Here is a 21753-nt window from a genome sequence, read left to right as displayed (position 1 = left end):
GGGAGAGGGCCGCCACACACCCCAACGCCGGAATGGCCCGGCTCGATATTATGAGTGGCAGTGAGACCTTGTGGCAGCATCTCCCCCGCCCCCGCCTCTCGGCAACGGGACCCCCATTTGAATATTTAAATACATTAAAATGAATGATACTCATGTCACCGCCTGATGTCCCGCTGCGATCTTTGGCCCGGTGACTGGCACTCCCCGTCCGGGGAAACGAGACACCACACTGGTGGGGAGGGGGAGGAGGTAGGTTTATCTGTGCGGGGGAAGCGGGGGGTGGCGGCTATGGGGTAAAAGTAATGTCATGGGTGTAGGGGATGGTGGGAAGGGTTGGAGTTTAAAGTTTGTGCAGTTTGCGAGGGGTAGGTCAGATGGACAAGATAAGTGTTTTGGGGGGAAAGGCCAAATAATTAATTTCATTGTTATTGGGGGTGGGAGAGGAGCAGAAGAAATGCCTGTATTTCTTTTTTATTTACCTTTAAATATTTAAATTTCCCAGTAGGACTGAAAGCCCTTTAAAAATGGCATCAGTGCCTGCACACAGGCAGCTGTCACCATTGACGGGGACAGACAACCAGCCTTCTCCACGTGACCGGGGTGGGGGGGTTGGCGGGGGGGAGACCTGCCCCGGCTATTTAAATGAACCATCAAACAGAAGATTACAGCGGCTCCACAACATGTGACCCGCACAGGCGACATCGGCGGCGGGCACAGAAGATTCAGTCCCTTGTTCCTAATCTCAGTTTCAACTTCCAAGCCTTGTTTAACTAAATTAGGAGAGGGCACATGGAGGGGACGGTCTGCAACTAAAATGAAATACGGGTTCCCTCTTGCACCCAGTGCCTATTTTGAGATGAGTTACAATAGTGGAATGGAAATGCACAGGAATGTGACATAAGCCATTTTAGTGACCCCACTATTCTGTTCACCCCTGGCAGGCTGTGTTCAAATCTCCTCCGATGATTCCATGATTCTATCCCCCTTTCAGTGAAAATGACCTGGTATGGGAGGATTACTGTTGTCTCTAGAATTAACAAGATTTCTCGATTAAGACAACAGATCTCCCAACCTCTACTCGGGTAAATTGAGACGTCGAATAAGCGACTCCAAGCACATGTGAGAAATTCAGAATTGCAGAACTTCTCAGCCTGCCTGCTTCCCAGGAAAATCAGTAAGAGGATTTTACCCAACAAAGTAATTGCATAAGAGAACCAGGAGCAGACGGGATGGGAAAATATTTAACTGCGGGAGGGGGAATTACAATGCTATTAGGCAGGAACTGGGGAGCATAAATTGGGAACAGATGTTCTCAGGGAAATGCACGACGGAAATGTGGAGGTTGTTTAGGGAGGACTTGCTGCGACTGCTGGATAGGTTTGTCCCGATGAGGCAGGGAAGGGATGGTAGGGTGAAGGAACCTTGGATGACAAGAGATGTGGAACAGCTAGTCAAGAGGAAGAAGGAAGCTAACTTAAGGTTGAGGAAGCAAGGATCAGACAGGGCTCTAGAGGGTTACAAGGTAATCAGGAAGGAACTGACGAATGGACTTAGGAGAGCTAGAAGGGGACATGAAAAAGTCTTGGCGGGTAGGATTAAGGAAAATCCCAAGGCGTTCTACACTTATGTGAGGAACAAGAGGATGGCCAGAGTGAGGGTAGGGCCGATCAGGGATAGTGGAGGGAACTTGTGCCTGGAGTCGGAGGAGGTAGGGGAGGTCCTAAATGAATACTTTGCTTCAGTATTCACTAGTGAGAGGGACCTGGTCGTTTGTGAGGACAGCGTGGAACAGGTTGATATGCTCGAACAGATTGAGGTTAAGAGGGAGGATGTGCTGGAAATTTTGAATGATATGAGGACAGATAAGTCCCCGGGGCCAGACGGGATATACCCAAGGATATTACGGGAAGCGAGGGAAGAGATTGCTGCGCCTTTGGCGATGATCTTTGTGTCTTCACTGTCCACTGGAGTAGTACCGGATGATTGGAGGGTGGCAAATGTTGTTCCCTTGTTCAAGAAAGGGAATAGGGATAACCCTGGGAATTATAGACGAGTCAGTCTTACATCGGTAGTGGGCAAATTATTGGAGAGGATTCTGAGAGACAGGATTTATGATTATTTGGAAAAGCATGGTTTGATTAGAGACAGTCAGCATGGCTTTGTGAGGGGCAGGTCATGCCTCACAAGCCTTATTGAATTCTTTGAAGATGTGACAAAACACATTGATGAAGGAAGAGCAGTGGATGTGGTCTATATGGATTTTAGCAAGGCGTTTGATAAGGTTCCCCATGGTAGGCTCATTCAGAAAGTAAGGAGGCATGGGATTCAGGGAAAGTTGGCTGTCTGGATACAAAATTGGCTGGCCCATAGAAGACAGAGGGTGGTAGTAGATGGAAAGTATTCAGCCTGGAGCTCGGTGACCAGTGGTGTTCCACAAGGATCTGTTCTAGGACCTCTGCTCTTTGTGATTTTTATAAATGACTTGGATGAGGAAGTGGAAGGCTGGGTTAGCAAGTTTGCCGATGATATGAAGGTTGCTGGAGTTGTGGATAGTGTGGAAGGCTGTTGTAGGTTGCAACGGGACATTGACAGGATGCAGAGCTGGGCTGAGAAGTGGCAGATGGAGTTCAACCTGGAAAAGTGTGAAGTGATTCATTTTGGAAGGTCGAATTTGAATGCGGAATACAGGCTTAAAGACAGGATTCTTGGTAGTGTGGAGGAACAGAGGGATCTTGGGGTCCATGTCCATAGATCGCTCAAAGTTGCCACCCAAGTTGATAGGGTTGTTAAGAAGGCGTATGGTGTGTTGGCTTTCATTAACAGGGGGATTGAGTTTAAGAGCCGCGAGGTTATGCTGCAGCTCTATAAGGCCCTGGTTCGACCACACTTGGAATATTGTGTTCAGTTCTGGTCGCCTCATTATAGGAAGGATGTGGAAGCTTTAGAGAGGGTGCAGAGGAGATTTACCAGGATGCTGCCTGGACTGGAGGGCATGTCCTACGAAGAAAGATTGAGGGAGTTAGGGCTTTTCTCATTGGAGCGAAGAAGGATGAGAGGTGACTTGATAGAGGGGTACAAGATGATGAGAGGCATAGATAGAGTGGATAGTCAGAGACTTTTTCCCAGGGTGGAAAGGGCTATCACCAGGGGGCATAGTTTTAAGGTGATTGGAGGAAGGTTTCGGGGAGATGTCAGAGGTAGGTTCTTTACACAGAGAGTGGTGGGTGCGTGGAATGCGCTGCCAGCGGTGGTAGTAGAAGTAGATACATTAGGGGCATTTAAGCGACTCTTGGATAGGTACATGGATGATAGTAGAATGAAGGGTAGCTAAGTAGTTTGATCTTAGAGTAGGTTAAAGGTTTGGCACAACATCGTGGGCCAAAGGGCCTGTACTGTGCTGTACTGTTCTATGTTCTATGTTCTAGAACCAGAGGGATGAGTACTTTACATGAATGAGGGCCTTGTGCATGGGAGAGATGGAATGCTTAATTGTGTCTCCGATCTGTACTCGCAGCAGCAAACCAACAAACACACAAAACAACGTTTCAGAGCATCCTACATTTCTTACATTACTGTGGAGTATTTTAAGATGTTCTCAGGTTGTGAAAGGCACTCTAGAGATCCAAGCCTTCCTTTTAGATCCTTGGACATAGCAAGCCTATCCTTTCCAGGCGGAGTTGAAATCTGGAACACTCTTCACCGGAAGAAGAAAAACCACAGTCACAGTTCCAAAAAGGAATTCAGACAAAGAAAGTTTCTAAATTAATCTAGCAGACTGTTCAATTCAGCAAGGTAACATGCTGTGCAAGCTGTACAGCCACTTATATTTCTTGTGCCCCTGGATTCCCAGTGTCTCAGTATTATTCTAGCTTCTGCAGGATAAACTGCTCTATAATGGGTGGAACAGAGAGACTCTACTCAAATATAACTTTGTAACCTCCTGCCATATGACCCTCTGATATCCTGGCATTCCTCCAATTCTGGCCTTTTGCACATTTCTGATTTCCATCACTCCACAATTGGTTGTAGCGCCTACAATTGCCTAGATCCTGAGCTTTGGAAATTTCCTCCCTAAACCTCTCTGCCTCTCTACCTTTCTCTCCTCCTTTAAGTTGCTCCTTAAAACCTACCTCTTTGACCAAGCTTTTGGTCGCCTGTCTTAATGTCTCCTTATGTGGCTTGATGTCAAACATTGTTTGATAATGCTTCCGAGAAGCTCCTTGAGATGTTTTACTCTGTTAAAGGCACTACATAAATGAAAGTTATTGTTGTTCAATTATTGAAATCTTCACAGGGTTCAATAAATTGACCCCGGAGATTGGATCAGAACCAGGCAATGCGACCTGAGGAAAGAAAGTTCCAACAACACTGAAGAAGCTCATCACATTCCAGGACAGACCGATCTGTTTGATTGATACCCCAGGCTCTGAATTCAAAATCCACTCCCTCCATCACTGGCTATGGTTGCAGTGTTGTCAATGTACAAGAAGCAACTGGTCAAGTTCACTTCAACAACGCCTCTCTTCCCTGTGACCTCTGTCACAGAGAAGGGCAAAAACGGTAGTACCATGGGAATGCCACCATCTTCACATTCCTCCTCCAAATCACTCACCATCCTGACTTGGACATATATCAGCCATTCCATAATCACTACTGCGTCAAAATCCTGGAATTCCCTCCCTACAGCACTGTGGGAGTACCTTCACCACACGGACTCCAGTGGTTCAAGAAGAAGGTGGCTCACCAGCATCTACTCAAGGAACAACTAGAGATGGACAATAAATGCCGGCCTTGCCAATGACACCCATATCTTAAGAACATTTTTCTTAACTACCCGTGTCAATGACACCTACTGCTTCTGCCTGTCTAAACTTGTCTTAATTCCATTGATTAGTTAAACATAGCCTATAGTTCCCAAATCCATGTTGACTTTCTTTGATGAGTCCACCTCCTTCTCCAAATTAATTTATTTTACCACGAATTGCCTTACTGCTGATGTACGTCTAATTGGTCAGCAGCTGCCTCACACACCTTTTCTCCCCTTTTGAAAAAATATGTCCCATTTTCTTTCTCTTTTGGTTTTTTATTAGGGGAGACACAAACCAATCAAAGGTGCAAAGGGAAAGTGCCATGGTAATTTTCCTGAGATCGGCCACAGGGCACACAAGCGATGGAACAAAAGCCTTGCACATTGACCACTACTGAGTGTGCACGTGTGATTGGTTAGAGTACTGAAGGACCCTAGTGAATCTCTGCTAGAAATTAGGAACAGGTTCCATTTGAAGACCCTCCCAACAACGAGTAAGTGGAGGTGATCTGACGTCATCTTAGTGAATGCTAGATGTGATGGCTGTGATGTTGTCTTGAGCAGCTTCTCCACCTTCACTCCCATTCACCCGCTAATGCAGGCTCCTGCATCACAGACAGAAAACTCTGAGCAGAAGCTAACAGCTGGGAACCAATCAGACTGTTGAAACCATGCAAGCTGGTTGCTTCAATCTGATAGCCCGACATGGGGAGTTCAGGTTGGACAGATTATTATGGACTGGAGCCCAGGATCAGAGCATTTGTCATAGGAGCTATTCCAAGACTAAACAGCCGAGTTGATGGGAACTTGGCTGCAAAGGACTCAAGTGGCCATTCTGTCTCTGGTGGTCTACAGCTCAGAGTTACTGTTATTGGAGTGACACTTAAATATAAAGTAATACATTTTGGAGCTAAAAATGCACCTTATATGGGAATATTTCAAAATGGGGCCGAGGGACATTGGTATGGAGATTCGCAGGTGATTAAAGTGCTGAAGCAAGGAGATAAAGTCATAAGAAAGGAAATGGTTTCCTATCTGAAGTTCAACACCTAACGTGTGCGAGACCTTGTTTAGTCCCCGGTTGGAATATATTGTACAGATTGGGGCAGCCTAGTGCAGAAAGGAGTTCAATGCAATGCAGTACATTTACCAAGTTATTAGCAGTGACAAGGGGCTGCAGTTATGAAGAGAAACTTTAAAAGTTAGAAGCTTTCTTCACTGGGGATGAGAATATTAAGTGGTGACCTGATAGAGGTCTTGAAGATAATGAAGGGTTGCGATACAGTAAATAATTAGAGATTGTTTCTACTGGTTGGTAGTGAAAGGGCAGACATTCATAATAATCACGAAAAGAATTAAAGAGGAGGTACATCTCAGGCAGAAGGTGATTAGAACATGGAATTATCTGCCACAGACTTCTGTTGAAGCAAAGTCCCAATAATCATTTCAAAGGTAATTAGATAGTTGCTTCAAAAAATGAATATTAAAGGGTATGGCAGAAGAATGGCATTTGACTGGGTGGAATATTAAAGGGTATAGGGAATGAGTGGGAGAGTGTTTTTTGACTAGGTGGGATATTAAAGGGCATGGGTAGTAAGCAGGAGAGCGGGATTAGACTGGGTGGGCATGCGGAGTAAGTGGGAGTGTGGGATTAAACTTGGTGGAGAAAAACAGAGGCACAGATTTGATGGACTGAATGGCCTGATTCTGTGCTGGAGGATTCCATTGTCCCAAGAAGCAGTGAAAGGAGACACTTACAGGCTCCTTTACAGTCTGGCCAGTCCCCTGTAGTGATTTGCACTGTCTGATCACTGTCCAGTCACTCCTGGCTGAACGTTTCCATTTGTGAATATCAACACATGACAGGATTGGTTTCTGCTGCAGTGCTGCCTCACATGGTCAAATAGCCTGTCAGCTGTTGAGGCTTCCTAAGGAAGAATGAACTGTTGAGTGAGTAGCAGAGAGCTCCAACATTGATGGGACTGGACCAGAAAGGGTCAGTAGACAAATTGAACTGACTTTACCCTGGCTCTATGTAACCCCGACTGGGCTAGCTAAATGCATGGTAACCATTGATCAAACGTGAACTGAAACACATGAAACTGTAAGTCAATCCATCTCTGCTAAGCATTGTTCTGTGAGCCCTTGCTGGGATTCTGACCTTTGCTGGGTTTTGAAGTCTATTATTATCTTCCTCACTGTTTACTACACTTCCAACTTCAGTGTCATCTGCAAATTTCGAAATTGGGCCCAAACCCCAAATCCAATCTACACATTTAATCCCACTCCCTGCTCTGCCCCCATAGCCATTCATATTTTTCCTTTTCAAGTATTTACCCAGTTCCCTTTTGAAAATTACTATTTAATCTCCTTCCATCACCCTTTCAGGCAGTGCATTCCAGATCAGAACAACTTGCTGTGCGTTAAAAAAAACTCATCTCTCCTCTGGTTCTTTTGCCAATGAACTTGAATCTGTGTCTTTTGGTTATTGACCTTCCTGCCACTGGAAACAGTCTCTAAGTAAACCCCTCATAATTTTGAACACCTCGACTAAATCTAACATGTTCTCATCCTCCTGACCTTAATGCTCAGTTCATCTCTGACCACCATTTCCTCTCCTCCCCAAAACTGCTACTGGCCCTTCGTAACAACCCTTCCAGCACCTTGTTCCTTGTTGCCAGTTCACAGGTGAACGATGTGCCCATTGCGGATGCAAATTGCTCAGAATTTCAGTGAGGTCTGGGAGTGTTAACTCAGAGGAAGATGCAAATTGAGGTAACCAACATGACGAAATTGTTTTGATTCTTTGCGCGGACTGAATGTCAGTGCCTACAATCCTCTCTCCCTGAACATAGAGATGGATTCACGCCTCCTTGTTTGAGTCTCTCCTTCTCCCACCCACCCTCCATCCTATAGAATTGAGTGACAGAATGTCCAGCATTTTAACACACTAATCTCATTCGCTAACCAGCTCTCTGTACAAGGGGGTTCTAAACTGTTACCATGGTTACATTAGCCCATCTTCAAACCCTGCCACCCAGTTACATCATTCAGACCCGTTGTGTGAAGGCTCATTGTATTACAAGCACAGTCTTCACTGATGTTACAATCCTGAACTCATCACACACACACATTGCCCCATCGCAACAATCTGCCAGGACTTTCTTCTATGTGTAAAATAAAGCGACTTTCTTTAATCCACCCCCCCCCCCCCCCACCCCTTTCCCAATCGCTGGGGAATGGTCCTCCTCTGAGTAAATTGATAATCAAGTCATGTTGCACATGTCTCACAGTGTATCACGATTTGCCTTTTCAAAGCTGCAACAGTAAACAGGACAACTCCGAGCTGGGGCGCTCCGGGCTCGGCCGCTCCAGGCTGGGCCGCTCTGCCAAGGGATCACTCAGTTCTCCCGGAGATTCCTGGCGCTGATGCTGTGCTGTTTGAACAAGCTGCCTGTTGCTCCACCTTCCGGAACGAGCAATTTGCTGCTGTCTCTCACTCTCTCGCTCCGCACTGGGGACACGAGGGCTACCTCCGCGCTGGGGACGTGTGTGAGGCAGCTCCGCGCTGGGGACGCTGTGCCTGTTTATGTTTGTGTGTTGGTGTGTGTGTGAGAAGAGCGGCGGCTCCGCGCTGGGGACGCGCGCTGGCAGCGAAGCTAATCCTCCTCTCAGGAAGCGGCGTTAAGGAGCGAGTAAGTGAAGAGTCGGCGGGGAGAACGAGTCAGCTCAGCTCGCCGATGCAAAAGGCGAAATGCAGCAGCCCATCCTCACCATCCTGTGCTCGGGATTATTGGGATGTGTTTTGGGAGCTTTCCCCAGCAGCCTGCAGATCGGTAAGGAGTCACTTCTCTCAAACACTGTCTGCATCTCACACTTCCATCCATCATCACATTCACATCTTGCAAAAAAAAAGTTGTTTTTCTTTTTCTATCAGCTAACTCCAGATTATGCCCTCAACGTGTGTTATTTTGCCTTTGTAGCATGTATGGAATGGATTGAGTAAAATTCTCCCTCACTGCGAACCTCAATGTCCCATTTCACCTCCTCTCCCACCCTTAGGTGCTCTCTTTCCCAAGCAACAATCCCAGGAATATTCTGCATTCCGATTCGGATTATCGTTCTACAACACGGACACTCTGTACAAACTCATCACCCAGACTGAGAATGTGGATATTAGCAACAGTTTCGCCGTCACGAACGCCTGTGAGTAAAAGGGGAAATCGATCCCGCGACTGGCGTCGGGTCTTCAAGGGAGCGGGGGAAGGAACTGGCTCTGCGGTCCCCTGAACCCGGCAAGATTGCACTGGAGTGCTCAGGACCTCACGGGGAGAGGGAGACGGGTGAGGGAGAGTAGAGGAGAGCCTAGGCGCTGAATCCTGGCTCTATTCTGAGAGGCATCTGTAAGGAAAGACCGTCTTTGTTGGAGAAAAATCTGCCTAGAATTTTGAGCGTATCATTATTTGCATACTATTACTCAGAGACGTTAGTTTAAAAAATGCTGCATGTTATTTATTGAAGTTAGTGTTGGGGAACTGCTTCTTTTTTCAGTTTCAATTGCAAGGATAAATCCACTGCAGTTTCTAGTTCTGGGCATCACAAGGATTACTGTGCCCAGTGAAATGGAGAACAAGAGTTCTGATACAGGGCCATGAAACACACTCGAGACTGTCTTACACACTCAGGTCTTTGTACACTCTCGGGTCTGTTTTTAACACCACATCAGCACCCATTGCAGGTTATGTGGTCCTGGTATTATTGGAGTCTCTCAGCAGCCCAGTGTCCGGTTACATTGTGTTGCCGCAGCAACTCGCCTCTTCCACACAGAGTGTCTGGGTTTCTCTTATTAATAATTTTAAAAGGTGCCCTTCTGTAAATGTGCAGATGGTAAGATCGGGACGATGGGACAGCTGAGGATTTTCAAGACTGAGTTTGTGTTAAATCTACTGAGAGCAATTTAGAGAAAGCAGCGAGTAGCTAATGGGGACACCTCTGGGCCGACCGTTTTCACTGTTAAAACAATATTAGATGCCCAGGTTTAGCACTTTGTGTTGTGGATGGAGATGGTATGGGGCTCAGTCTCCACGGGCTGGAGTGAGTGGGGAAATATTTGTACCCCACTCTTGCCCCGAGCTCCAGTCTGTACTGAGTTTATAAGCTATGATTGTTGATGAAGCCAGTCTCTGAGCAGTTATCCGACAGCAGACAGTATCTAATAATCTGGAGCCATTCAACTCCAGCTTGCTCTCATTTGATTGGTCCTTTTTTTTATCAATTGCTGTATTCAAATATTTCTTTTTACTCTTGCTCCCTCTCAAATATTTGTCTCGTTTATTTCTGCCCTCGCTGTATTCTGCTCTGTCCGCAGTCACTGACTGAATGCCATTGTCAATTGGTACCCATCGACAAAGCAGCTCACCCGCTGCCCATTCCTGGTTCGTTCTGTGCACCATCGCCTAGCTTTAGCCTAGAATCTCAATCTTCCTCCACATCGGCTCTCACATAATTTCTGTTCCGCCTCGGGCTGTGATGAGAATCGCGGATTCCCTCATGGTGCATAACCGAGGTTCAATAAATTACAAAAACACACAGACACGCACTCAAACATGCACACACTGAAAACACAAAGAGAGAAAACACACGCAAATGCGCACACAATCCTACACAGAAAACAGACACAATAAATATATACACACAAACACACACAGTGTACACGCACAAACCTTTCTCAGGTTTACACACATACAGCATTGTCAGAAGACAAAGGAGATGCAATTATGTAATTCTCAGGGATGTACGGTCTAAAGGCTGCATTGTGATCTCGGGGTAACTAGATTACCTGCCACAGACTGATCAGGAAAATTGAGAAATGTTGCTGACAATTCTTCTAATTTCATCGAAAATGAAATTCTAAATCAGTTTTGTTTCCTTAATTTGCCAGTGTGTAGGATAAAGTCCACAAGTTCTCACTGTTGCTCATTGCTGGATAACATAAAGGCAGGCAGTATCAGTCTGCCTCATATCCCAAATGCAGCAATTTCCACACTTAGTGCGAGGCACAATAGTTTCCACAGTCCCTTTCTGAGTGGCTGCAAGTGATAAATCGTCAGTTTCCCAACTGGTGATTAACCAGACAAGAGAATGTGCTGCCAACATCTGACATCTAGCACACACTGAGATTCTTCCTTGGATCCTGGGGATAACTGCGGTTAGTTTAAATATCCTGGGACATTATTCAGAGTGTTCACAATAACAACACTGCTAGCTCCTACTGGTTTCATTTTTATTCTGCTCCAAGTCGGAACATCTACCTTATGAGTCGGCACCAGCTGTAGAGATAACTGTTTATGCACAATTGACTCCAGTCAAGGTCCACTGGTTTTTATCTCCAAACAGATTGTGAGGAATATTATTATCACACATCCTTCTGAAGAGTGAGCAAATTTTCTGGCTGTGACGAGCGGAGATCTTCCTTGGCTGACAGTGAATCAGTGCATTAGATATTGGCCATTGTACTCACAGGGGTATTTGATATTGTACTCACAACAGTATTGGACATTCTACTCAAAGGATTACTGGACCTTATGCAAACAGGCTTATTGGACATTGTACTCACAGGTTTACTGGACATTGTACTCAACAGGGTTACTAAACATTGTACTCACAGGGCTATTGGACATTTTATTCTCAGGGTTGTAAGAACATAAGAAATAGGAGCAGGAGTAGGCCATATGGCCTGTCGAGCCTGCTCTGCCATCCAATACGATCATGGCTGATCTTTTGCCTCAACACTCTTTCTTGTCCATTTCCCTTATCCCTTGATATTCTAAAAGACCAAAAGTTTGTCTATCTCAGTCGTAAATATACTCAATAATGGAGCATCCACAATGATCATAAATGATCGACTTCTTATTTTGAGACTGTGCCCCCGTGTTTTAGATTCCCCAGTACAGGGATACAACCTCTCAGTGCCTACCCTGTCAAGCCCCTTCAGAATTTTGTAGGTTTCAATAAGGTCACCTCTCATTCTTCTAAACTCCAGAGACTATAGGCCCAATTTATTCAGCCTCTCATCGTTGGCCAACCATCTCATCCCAGGAACCAATCTAATGAATCTTCACGGTACTGCCTCCAATGCAAGTATATCTTTCCTTAAATATGTTCCAAAACTGCACAAAGTACTCCAAGTGTGGCCTCACCAAAGCCCTGTACAATTGTAGCAAGACTTCCTTATTTTTATACTTCAATCCCCTTGCAATAAAGACCAACATGGCATTTGCCTTTCTAATTGCTTGCTGTACCTGTATGCTAACTTTCTGTGTTCCTTGAACAAGTGCACCCAAGTCTCTCCGAACATCAACATTTAGAAGTTTCACGCCTTTTAAAAAAAAATTATTTTACGATTCTTACTAGCAAAGTGAATAACCTTACACTTCCCCACATTGTACTCCACCTTGCCCATTCACCTAACCTGTTTATATCTCTTTGCAGGCTCTTTATGTTCTCCTCACAGCTTACATTCCCAACTAGTTTTGTATCAGCAGCAAACTTGAATGCATTACTCTCAGTCTCTTTGTCTAAGTCATTAATATAGTTTGTAAATAGCTGAGGCCCCAGCACTAATCCATGCGGCATTCCACCAGTTACAGCCTGCCAACTTGAAAATGCCACAATTCTCCCTACTCTTTGCTTCCTGTCCATTAACCAATCCTCTATCTATGCTAATATATTACCCAAAACACCATGTGCCCTTATCTTGCATATTAGCCTTTTGTCTGGCACCGGGGCGGCACAGTGGCGCAGTGGTTAGCACCGCAGCCTCACAGCTCCAGTGACCCGGGTTCAATTCTGGGTACTGCCTGTGTGGAGTTTGCAAGTTCTCCCTGTGTTTGCGTGGGTTTCCTCCGGGTGCTCCGGTTTCCTCCCATATGCCAAAGACTTGCAGGTTGATAGGTAAATTGGCCATTAGCAATTGCCCCTAGTATAGGTAGGTGGTAGGGAAATATAGGGACAGGTGGGGATGTGGTAGGAATATGGAATTAGTGTAGCATTAGTATAAATGGGTGGTTGATGGTCGGCACAGACTCGGTGGGCCGAAGGGCCTGTTTCAGTGCTGTATCTCTAAACTAAACTAAACATAAACTTATTGAATACATTTTGGAAATCAAAGTATATTATATCTACAAGTTCCCTTTTATCTACTCTACTAGCTACATCCTCAAAAATCTCTAATAACTTTGTCAACACAATTTCCCTTTCATAAAACCATGTCGACTTTGTCTGATTATGCCATGATTTTCTAAGTGCATTGCTTCCTTAATAATAGATTCTCGCACTTTGCCAATGACTGATGTCAGGTTAACTGGCCTGTCATTTCCTGTTTTCTTTCTCTATCCTTTCTTGAATAGCAGTGTTACATTCCAGAATGGGGACTTTTAAAGGGACGGGGATCCCACCAGAGAAGTACGACCTGCCTTATCTGCACGTGCAGGCTTATATTCCCTCAATAGGTCAGTTATGTCTTTCCTCTGTTGCTCAGGTAGATGGTATAGCACCTCATCCAGACCCTCCAACACCTCTGTGTTCACTAGCTTCACCCCAGGAGGCTTAATCTGAGAACTCTCAGTCTCAGATGCATCATCTAGTTCATCATGTGCACCAGTATCACCATCTACGACCTAAGCTACACCTATTGCCTGCTCATGGTTGTAGTACCTCTTCAGCATATTTGCATGACACACCCTTTGACTCTTTCGACTGTCTGGGATGCTAACTAAATAGTTCACATCACTGAGTTTCCGTTTGATACAGAACGATCCACTAAACCCAGCTTTCAATGGTTTGCCAGGCAAAGGCAACAAGACGAGTACCTTATCCCTGGGTTGAAAACTACGTGTCTTAACTATATGATCTGCTTGTGCTTTCATTGCCTGCTGAGAAGCCGTGAGATGTTTTCTGGTCACTGCACAAGCTTTGGAGATCCTTTCTTGGAACTTTGACACATAATCTAGAAGGGTAGTTTCCTCCTCCTGTGCCAAAAATCTCTCCTAAATGAGTTTAAGGGAACCCCTAATCTCATGCCCATCGACAATTCGAAAGGACTGAAACCAGTAGACTCATTTGGTGTGTCCCAAGTCACAATGAACAAGAATGATATGCCTTTATCCCAATCCTGGGGATACTCAGGACAATAGACCCTAGTTTTACTCTTTAAGGTTTGGTAATACCTCTCCAAAGCACCTTGGGACTGCGGGTGACAAGCAGACGACTTGAGCTGCTTCACTCCCAAATTACACGTGACCTCCTGAAATACCCCTGACATGAAATTTGACCCCTGGTCAGACTGAATTTCTTTTGGCAACCCATACCTAGTGAAAAACTGGCCAACACCTCAATCACAATTTTTCCTGTGATCTTCTTCAATGGCACTGCGTCTGGAAACCAAGTGGACAAATCCATGATGGTCAGAGATTCCTATGACCCGACTTAGTCTTAGGCACATTTCCAACACAATCCACAAGAACCCTGTTCAATGGTTCATCAAATGCAGGTATCTGTATTAATGGGGCTGGCTTAATCAAAGGCTGTGGCTTCCCAACCATCTGACATATATGTCTTACAAAAATCAACTACATCCTGATGCAGCTTTGACCAGTAAAACTGCACCATTACCCTAGCCTGTGCCTTCCGAATACCCAAATGATCTGCGACTGGAATCTCATGGGCAATTCTCAAAATTTCACTGTGGCAGCAAGGAGGGACAACAATTTGATAGACTACATCCCAATCCTCATCAGTGGGCCTCTGGAAAGGTCTCCACTTCCTCATCAAAATGTCGTATTAACACTCAGGGATCTTTTTAGCCTCTGCCTAAGAACACACCACCTGAGAGAAGCTCCTCAAATCAGGGTCTGCTTGTTGTGCCTCAACCAAGGAAGATCTGCTAAACAATTCTGCATTGTTAGTCTTGGAGCCTTTAACACCAACATCCCCATCCAAATCCTAGAAATAGGTTTCAGCCAGCCAAACATCCAAATTGTCCTCTACAACTGAATCCATCTCATCTTGTTTAACCCTATGAACCTGGTACCTATTCACAACACAGTCCGGGAATAGTCCATGAAATTCTTCTTGCGAAACCTCAGTTTCTTCAGCCTCAGCTGGCTTCTCCAAAATGACTGGAGACGCCAATACTTTACCCCCAGCCAAGTCATTTCCTAGTAAAAAATCCACATCTTCAATAGGCAAACTAGGAATGACACCAACAGTCACAGGACCCATTACTAAGTCACATTTTAAATCAACCTTATATAAGGGAATGGGTAAATAATTTCCATCAATACGCTGAATTAACAGCTTTGCATTCAGAGAACTACCAGGGGGGGAAATTCATGTCACCTGCCAACAGCAATGACAGTGCTACCCCTTTATCTCTAAGGGTGGCAATTGACTTGCCTGCCACACCATATAAAACTGGGGATACTTTACCCTCAAACAGAAAACTTCTATAGTTTTATGCAACCTGATTCACTCTATCAGTGAGCATTGGAAAAACTACCTGCGTGTTGTGAATGTTACCCATGAGGACAGTATTTCCTGGGGAACACCATTTGACTGCACAAATGTGATGGGCTTGTTTTTCCACTTCCAACACTCAGCCATCACATGTCCTTTTTATGACAAAAATAGCATATCGGTCCCTTTGAACCAAACTTCTCTTCCAGACTTTCTCTTTTATTAGCCTGAGGAATGTCTGTGTCTTTACCTCTGCCCTCTTTCTCAATAGAACCAGATCTCTTTTCAGTACCAAACTTCATATATCTCTAATTTCTCTGAAAGTTTCCAAATTGGGGCCTGTGACTACTGTTCTTGTGGATCAATTCGTAATCATCTGCCACTACTGCAGCTTCCTTCATTTTACAAACTTTATGTCCTTCCAGGTGGGACCTTATTCCCAAAGGGACACTATTTTAGATTTTTTCCATCAAAATCAAGATCTCAAAGTCTTGTTCAACATTCATTGATGTATGCCATCTATCAAACACCATTTCCTTCTCTCTAGTAAATTCCACATATGTCTAGCCCTGTTTACTTTTTACATTTCTGGTTTCTGTCTGTAGGCCCCTGGTACCAATTTATCAGCATTGAGATCAGCAGTCTCTACTTTGTCATAATCTCGTGAGTGCTCTTCTAAAAGAGATATGTACACCTCCAAAGCTTTCCCTACAAAAGCACTTTGTAGGAAAATTGTCTAAGATGATTTAGGCCAATTCAGTCATGGCAATTTTCTCAAATGACACAAAGTACATTTCTATTCCCTCCTCACTAAATTTAGGTACCGACTGAATATTGTTTGCCAAATCGGGAGTTTGCTCTGGGTCATCCAATGCACATTCAAAGACTTTCAGCTTTTCCCTTTCCAATTCTAATTTTTCCCTTTCCTTCCTCTTTTGAATTCAAGTTTTTTTCATTTCTCTTTGTCTTTCTAATTCCATTCACATTTTCACAATTCTCTTTCTCTTTTTATTCACGTTCCATTTACAATTTCATGCTCTCTTTTGCTAATTCAATTTTGGCTAGTTCTGCTTGAACACAAGCAGAAACATCCTTTTCTTTCTTAAGCTTCAAATGAGGAGCGAATTCTTCAATGATCTCTGCCTTCCTAGCACCTAGTTTTAAGCTGACCTCTAGGTTCCCTGCTATAGCCTTCAAACTATATTTTGTCAAATGTTCCAAAGCAATATGAGGCAAATCTTCTCTTGCCACAAAGGCCTGAACATCAAAGGTACTCCTGTTGATTTCCCACTGAATACAACAAAATTAAATGTGAAATCTTGTTTGTTTAAATTCTGGAAAATTCCCGTGAACCTGTTTCACAGCCTAATTTGGATCAATCCTGGACAAACCCCCAATTTTGTTATGATCCACATGAAGATCAACAAACCAAAATAACTGCATTTACTGAATGATCCCAATTAACTTTTATTTTAACAATCAAACCAAAATCAACATAAATTAAACATGAATTAACAGACAAATCATGGTCTATATATATTACAAATCACACACTAACTGTCAGATTCAACAAAGTTAGATCTCACAGATTTACAAGGCAGTCCATTCAGCATAAATGGCACTAATTACAGCCAGAAAGTTCTTCAAATCTCTGAACTTCCTTTGGTGGATTTCCAGCTCCTGTTTAACAAGACACAGCCATGGATTCTCATCCGACAGCAGTTCCCCTTCAACCCAAACACCACGGGTACAGTCTTCACCTAAAATGGTGCACATCTCCAGAACCTCCTCAGCTCTACTCATGACAGTCTTGATGTCTTAGCTCCACTAGTAATACCTTTATCTGAGCCCTTCAGTGACAACACTATGCACTGAATGGCCAGGTCTGGTTAATCAGTTACTTTAAGTAAAAGAAACAGCTCCTGGATCCAGCCTTCATTTTCTTCAGCCTGCCGGCACTCCATTCCAGTGTGATCTAAGCTTGGATGGCTCTGTGCCCCTTTTATCTGGTTCCAACCAAAGTCTGCTTCCCCAGAAACCTCAAGTTTTAATTTCAGTTTCTGTTTGAGTTTTAGTTCCCCTTTCAGTTAAAGTCTATCTCAGTGTACCTAACAGAACATTTGACAAGTCATCTGCTCAGACAACAGCTCACACATGTTCCTCCATTGAACCCCAAACTGCGGATTTCAACACAATTCACAGGATTAATGGATATTATACTCATTGGGTTATTGGACCTTGTACTCACTGGATTATCGGACATTGTACTCACAGGATTATCGGACATTGTACTCACAGGGTTGTTGGACATAGTACCCACAGGATTATTGGACATTGTACTCACAGGATTATTGGACATTGTATTCACAGGATTCTCGGACTTTGTACACACAGGATTCTCGGACATTGTACTCAGGATTATCGGACGTTGTACTCACAGGATTATTGGACATTGTACTCACAGGGTTATGGGACATTGTACACACAGGGTTCTCGGACATTGTACTCACAGGATTATTGGGCATTGTACTCACAGGATTATGGGACATTGTACTCACAGGGTTATTGGACATTGTACTCACAGGGTTATTGGACATTGTACTCACAGTGTTATGGGACATTGTACTCACAGTATTATTGGACATTGTACTTGCAGTGTTATCGTACATTATACTCACAGGGTTATTGGACATTGTACTCACAGGGTTATTGGACATTGTACTCACAGGATTATTGGACATTGTACTCACAGAGTTATTGGACATTGTACTCACAGGGTTATGGGACATTGTACTCACAGTATTATTGGACAATGTACTCATAGGATTATTGGATTGTACTCGCAGGGATATCGGACATTGTACTCACAGGCTTCTCGGACATTGTACTCGCAGGGTTATCGGACATTGTACTCACAGGATTATTGGACATTGTGCCCACAGGATTATTGGACATTGTACTCACAGGATTATTGGACATTGTGCCCACAGGATTATTGGACATTGTACTCACAGGATTATTGGACATTGTACTCACAGGATTATTGGACATTGTATTCACAGGATTCTCGGACTTTGTACACACAGGATTCTCGGACATTGTACTCAGGATTATCGGACGTTGTACTCACAGGATTATTGGACATTGTACTCGCAGGGTTCTCGGACATTGTACTCACAGGGTTATTAGATATTGCACTCACAGGATTATTGGACATTGTACTCACAGGATTATTGGACATTGTGCCCACAGGATTATTGGACATTGTACTCACAGGGTTATTAGATATTGCACTCACAGGATTATTGGACATTGTACTCACAGGATTATTAGATATTGCACTCACAGGATTCTCGGACATTGTACTCACAGGGTTATGGGACATTGTACTCACAGGGTTATCGGACGTTGTACTCACAGGATTATTGGACATTGTGCCCACAGGATTATTGGACATTGTACTCACAGGGTTATTAGATATTGCACTCACAGGATTATTGGACATTGTACTCACAGGATTATTGGACATGGTACTCACAGGGTTATGGGACATTGTACACACAGGATTCTCGGACATTGTACTTACAGGATTATCGGACATTGTACGCACAGGATTATTGGACATTGTGCTCACAGGGTAAGAGGACATTGTACTCACAGGGTTATCGGACATTGTACTCACAGGGTTATTGGACATTGTCCTCACAGCGTTATAGGACATTGTACTCACAGGGTTATCGGACATTGTACTCACAGGGTTATTGGACATTGTACTCACAGGGTTATCTGACATTGTACTCACAGGGTTATTGGACATTGTACTCACAGGATTATTGGACATTGTGCTCACATGATTATTGGACATTGTCCTCACAGGGTTATCGGACATTGTACTCACAGGATTCTCGGACATTGTACTCACAGGATTATGGGACGTTGTACTCGCAGGGTTATTGGACATTGTCCTCACAGGGTTATAGGACATTGTACTCACAGGGTTGTCGGACATTGTACTCACAGGGTTATTGGACATTGTACGCACAGGATTATTGGACATTGTACGCACAGGATTATTGGACATTGTATTCACAGGATTCTCGGAGATTATACTCACAATATTATTGGACATTGAACTCACAAGATTGTTGCACATTGTACTCACAGGATTCTGGGACATCATACTCACAATATTATTGGACATTGTACTCACAGGCTTATTGGACATTGTACTCACAGGATTCTCGGACATTGTACGCACAGGATTATGGGACATTGTACTCACAGGATTATGGGACATTGTACTCACGGGTTATTGGACATTGTACGCACAGGATTATTGGACATTGAACTCACAGGATTGTTGGACATTGTACTCACAGGATTCTCGGACATTGTACTCACAGGATTATTGGACATTGTACTCACAGGATTAAGGGACATTGTACTCGCAGGATTATTGGACATTGTACTCACAGGATTCTCGGACATTGTACTCACAGGATTATGGGACATTGTACTCACAGGATTCTCGGACATTGTACTCACAGTATTATTGGACATTGTACTCACTGGATTATTGGACATTGTACTCACAGGAATAAGGGACATTGTACTCGCAGGATTAAGGGACATTGTACTCGCAGGATTATTGGACATTGTACTCACAGGATTCTCGGACATTGTACTCACAGGATTATGGGACATTGTACTCACAGGATTCTCGGACATTGTACTCACAGGGTTATTGGACATTGTACTCACTGGATTATTGGACATTGTACTCACAGGGTTATTGGACATTGCACTCACAGGATTATTGGACAATGTACTCACAGGATTATGGGACATTGTACTCACAGGATTATTGGACATGGTACTCACAGGATTATGGGACATTGTATTCACAGGATTCTCGGACATTGTACTCACAGTATTATTGGACATTGTACTCACTGGATTATTGGACATTGTGCTCACATGATTATTGGACATTGTACTGACAGGGTTATTGGACATTGTACTCACAGTATTATTGGACATTGCACTCACAGGATTATTGGACAATGTACTCACAGGATTATCGGACATTGTACTCACAGTATTATTGGACAATGCACTCACAGGATTATTGGACAATGTACTCACAGCATTATCGGACATTGTACTCACAGGATTATTGGACATTGTACTCACAGGATTATCGGACATTGTACTCACAGGGTTATTGGACATTGTACTCACAGTCTTATTGGACATTGCACTCACAGGATTATTGGACAATGTACTCACAGAATTATCGGACATTGTACTCACAGGATTATTGGACATTGTACTCACAGGGTTATTGGACATTGTACTCACAGTATTATTGGACATTGCACTCACAGGATTATTGGACAATGTACTCACAGGATTATCGGACATTGTACTCACAGTATTATTGGACATTGCACTCACAGGATTATTGGACAATGTACTCACAGGATTATCGGACATTGTACTCACAGGATTATGGGACATTGTACTCACAGGATTCTCGGACATTGTACTCACAGTATTATTGGACATTGTACTCACTGGATTATTGGACATTGTACTCACAGGGTTATTGGACATTGCACTCACAGGATTATGGGACATTGTACTCACAGGATTATGGGACATTGTACTCACAGGATTCTCGGACATTGTACTCACAGGGTTATTGGACATTGTACTCACAGGGTTATTGGACATTGCACTCACTGGATTATTGGACATTGTACTCACTGGATTATTGGACATTGTACTCACAATATTATTGGACATTGTGCTCACTGGGTTATTGGACATTGCACTCACAGGATTATTGGACAATGTACTCACAGTATTATTGGACATTGTACTCACAGGGTTATTGGACATTGCACTCACAGGATTATTGGACAATGTACTCACAGGATTCTCGGACATTGTACTCACAATATTATTGGACATTGTGCTCACTGGGTTATTGGACATTGCACTCACAGGGTTATTGGACAATGTACTCACAGTATTATTGGACATTGTACTCACTGGATTATTGGACATTGTACTCACAGGGTTATTGGACATTGTACTCACTGGATTATTGGACATTGTACTCACAATAATATCGGACATTGTACTCACAGGGTTATTGGACATTGTGCACACAGGATTATGGGACATTGTACTCACAGGGTTATTGGACATTGTACTCACAGGATTCTCGGACATTGTACTCACAATATTATCGGACATTGTACTCACAGGGTTATGGGACATTGTACTCACAGGGTTATTGGACATTGTGCACACAGGATTATGGGACATTGTACTCACAGGGTTATTGGATATTGTACTCACAAGATTCTCGGACATTGTACTCTCAGAGTTATTGGATATTGTACTCACAGGCTTGTCGGACA

General features: G+C 43.8%; 1 protein-coding gene across 5 annotated transcripts in view; it reads left to right on the top strand.

Annotated features, from left to right (window-relative positions):
• Nucleotides 1–8492: 8492 nt before the first annotated feature.
• The window catches only part of LOC137376028 (glutamate receptor 1-like), a 311401-nt gene continuing 298140 nt past the window's right edge, over nucleotides 8493–21753 (top strand). For all 5 annotated transcript variants that reach the window (XM_068043983.1, XM_068043981.1, XM_068043982.1 and 2 more), the window contains exons 1-2: nucleotides 8493–8643; nucleotides 8870–9013. In XM_068043983.1, coding sequence (XP_067900084.1) covers nucleotides 8562–8643; nucleotides 8870–9013 — 226 coding nt within the window. In that variant the 5' untranslated portion in view covers nucleotides 8493–8561. The remainder of the gene's footprint in view (nucleotides 8644–8869; nucleotides 9014–21753) is intronic.

This window comes from Heterodontus francisci, chromosome 12 (assembly GCF_036365525.1).
Source record: "Heterodontus francisci isolate sHetFra1 chromosome 12, sHetFra1.hap1, whole genome shotgun sequence".
Lineage (NCBI taxonomy): Eukaryota > Metazoa > Chordata > Chondrichthyes > Heterodontiformes > Heterodontidae > Heterodontus > Heterodontus francisci.
The sequence above is the reverse complement of the archived record's forward strand: the minus strand, read 5'-3'. Positions and strand labels throughout refer to the sequence as shown.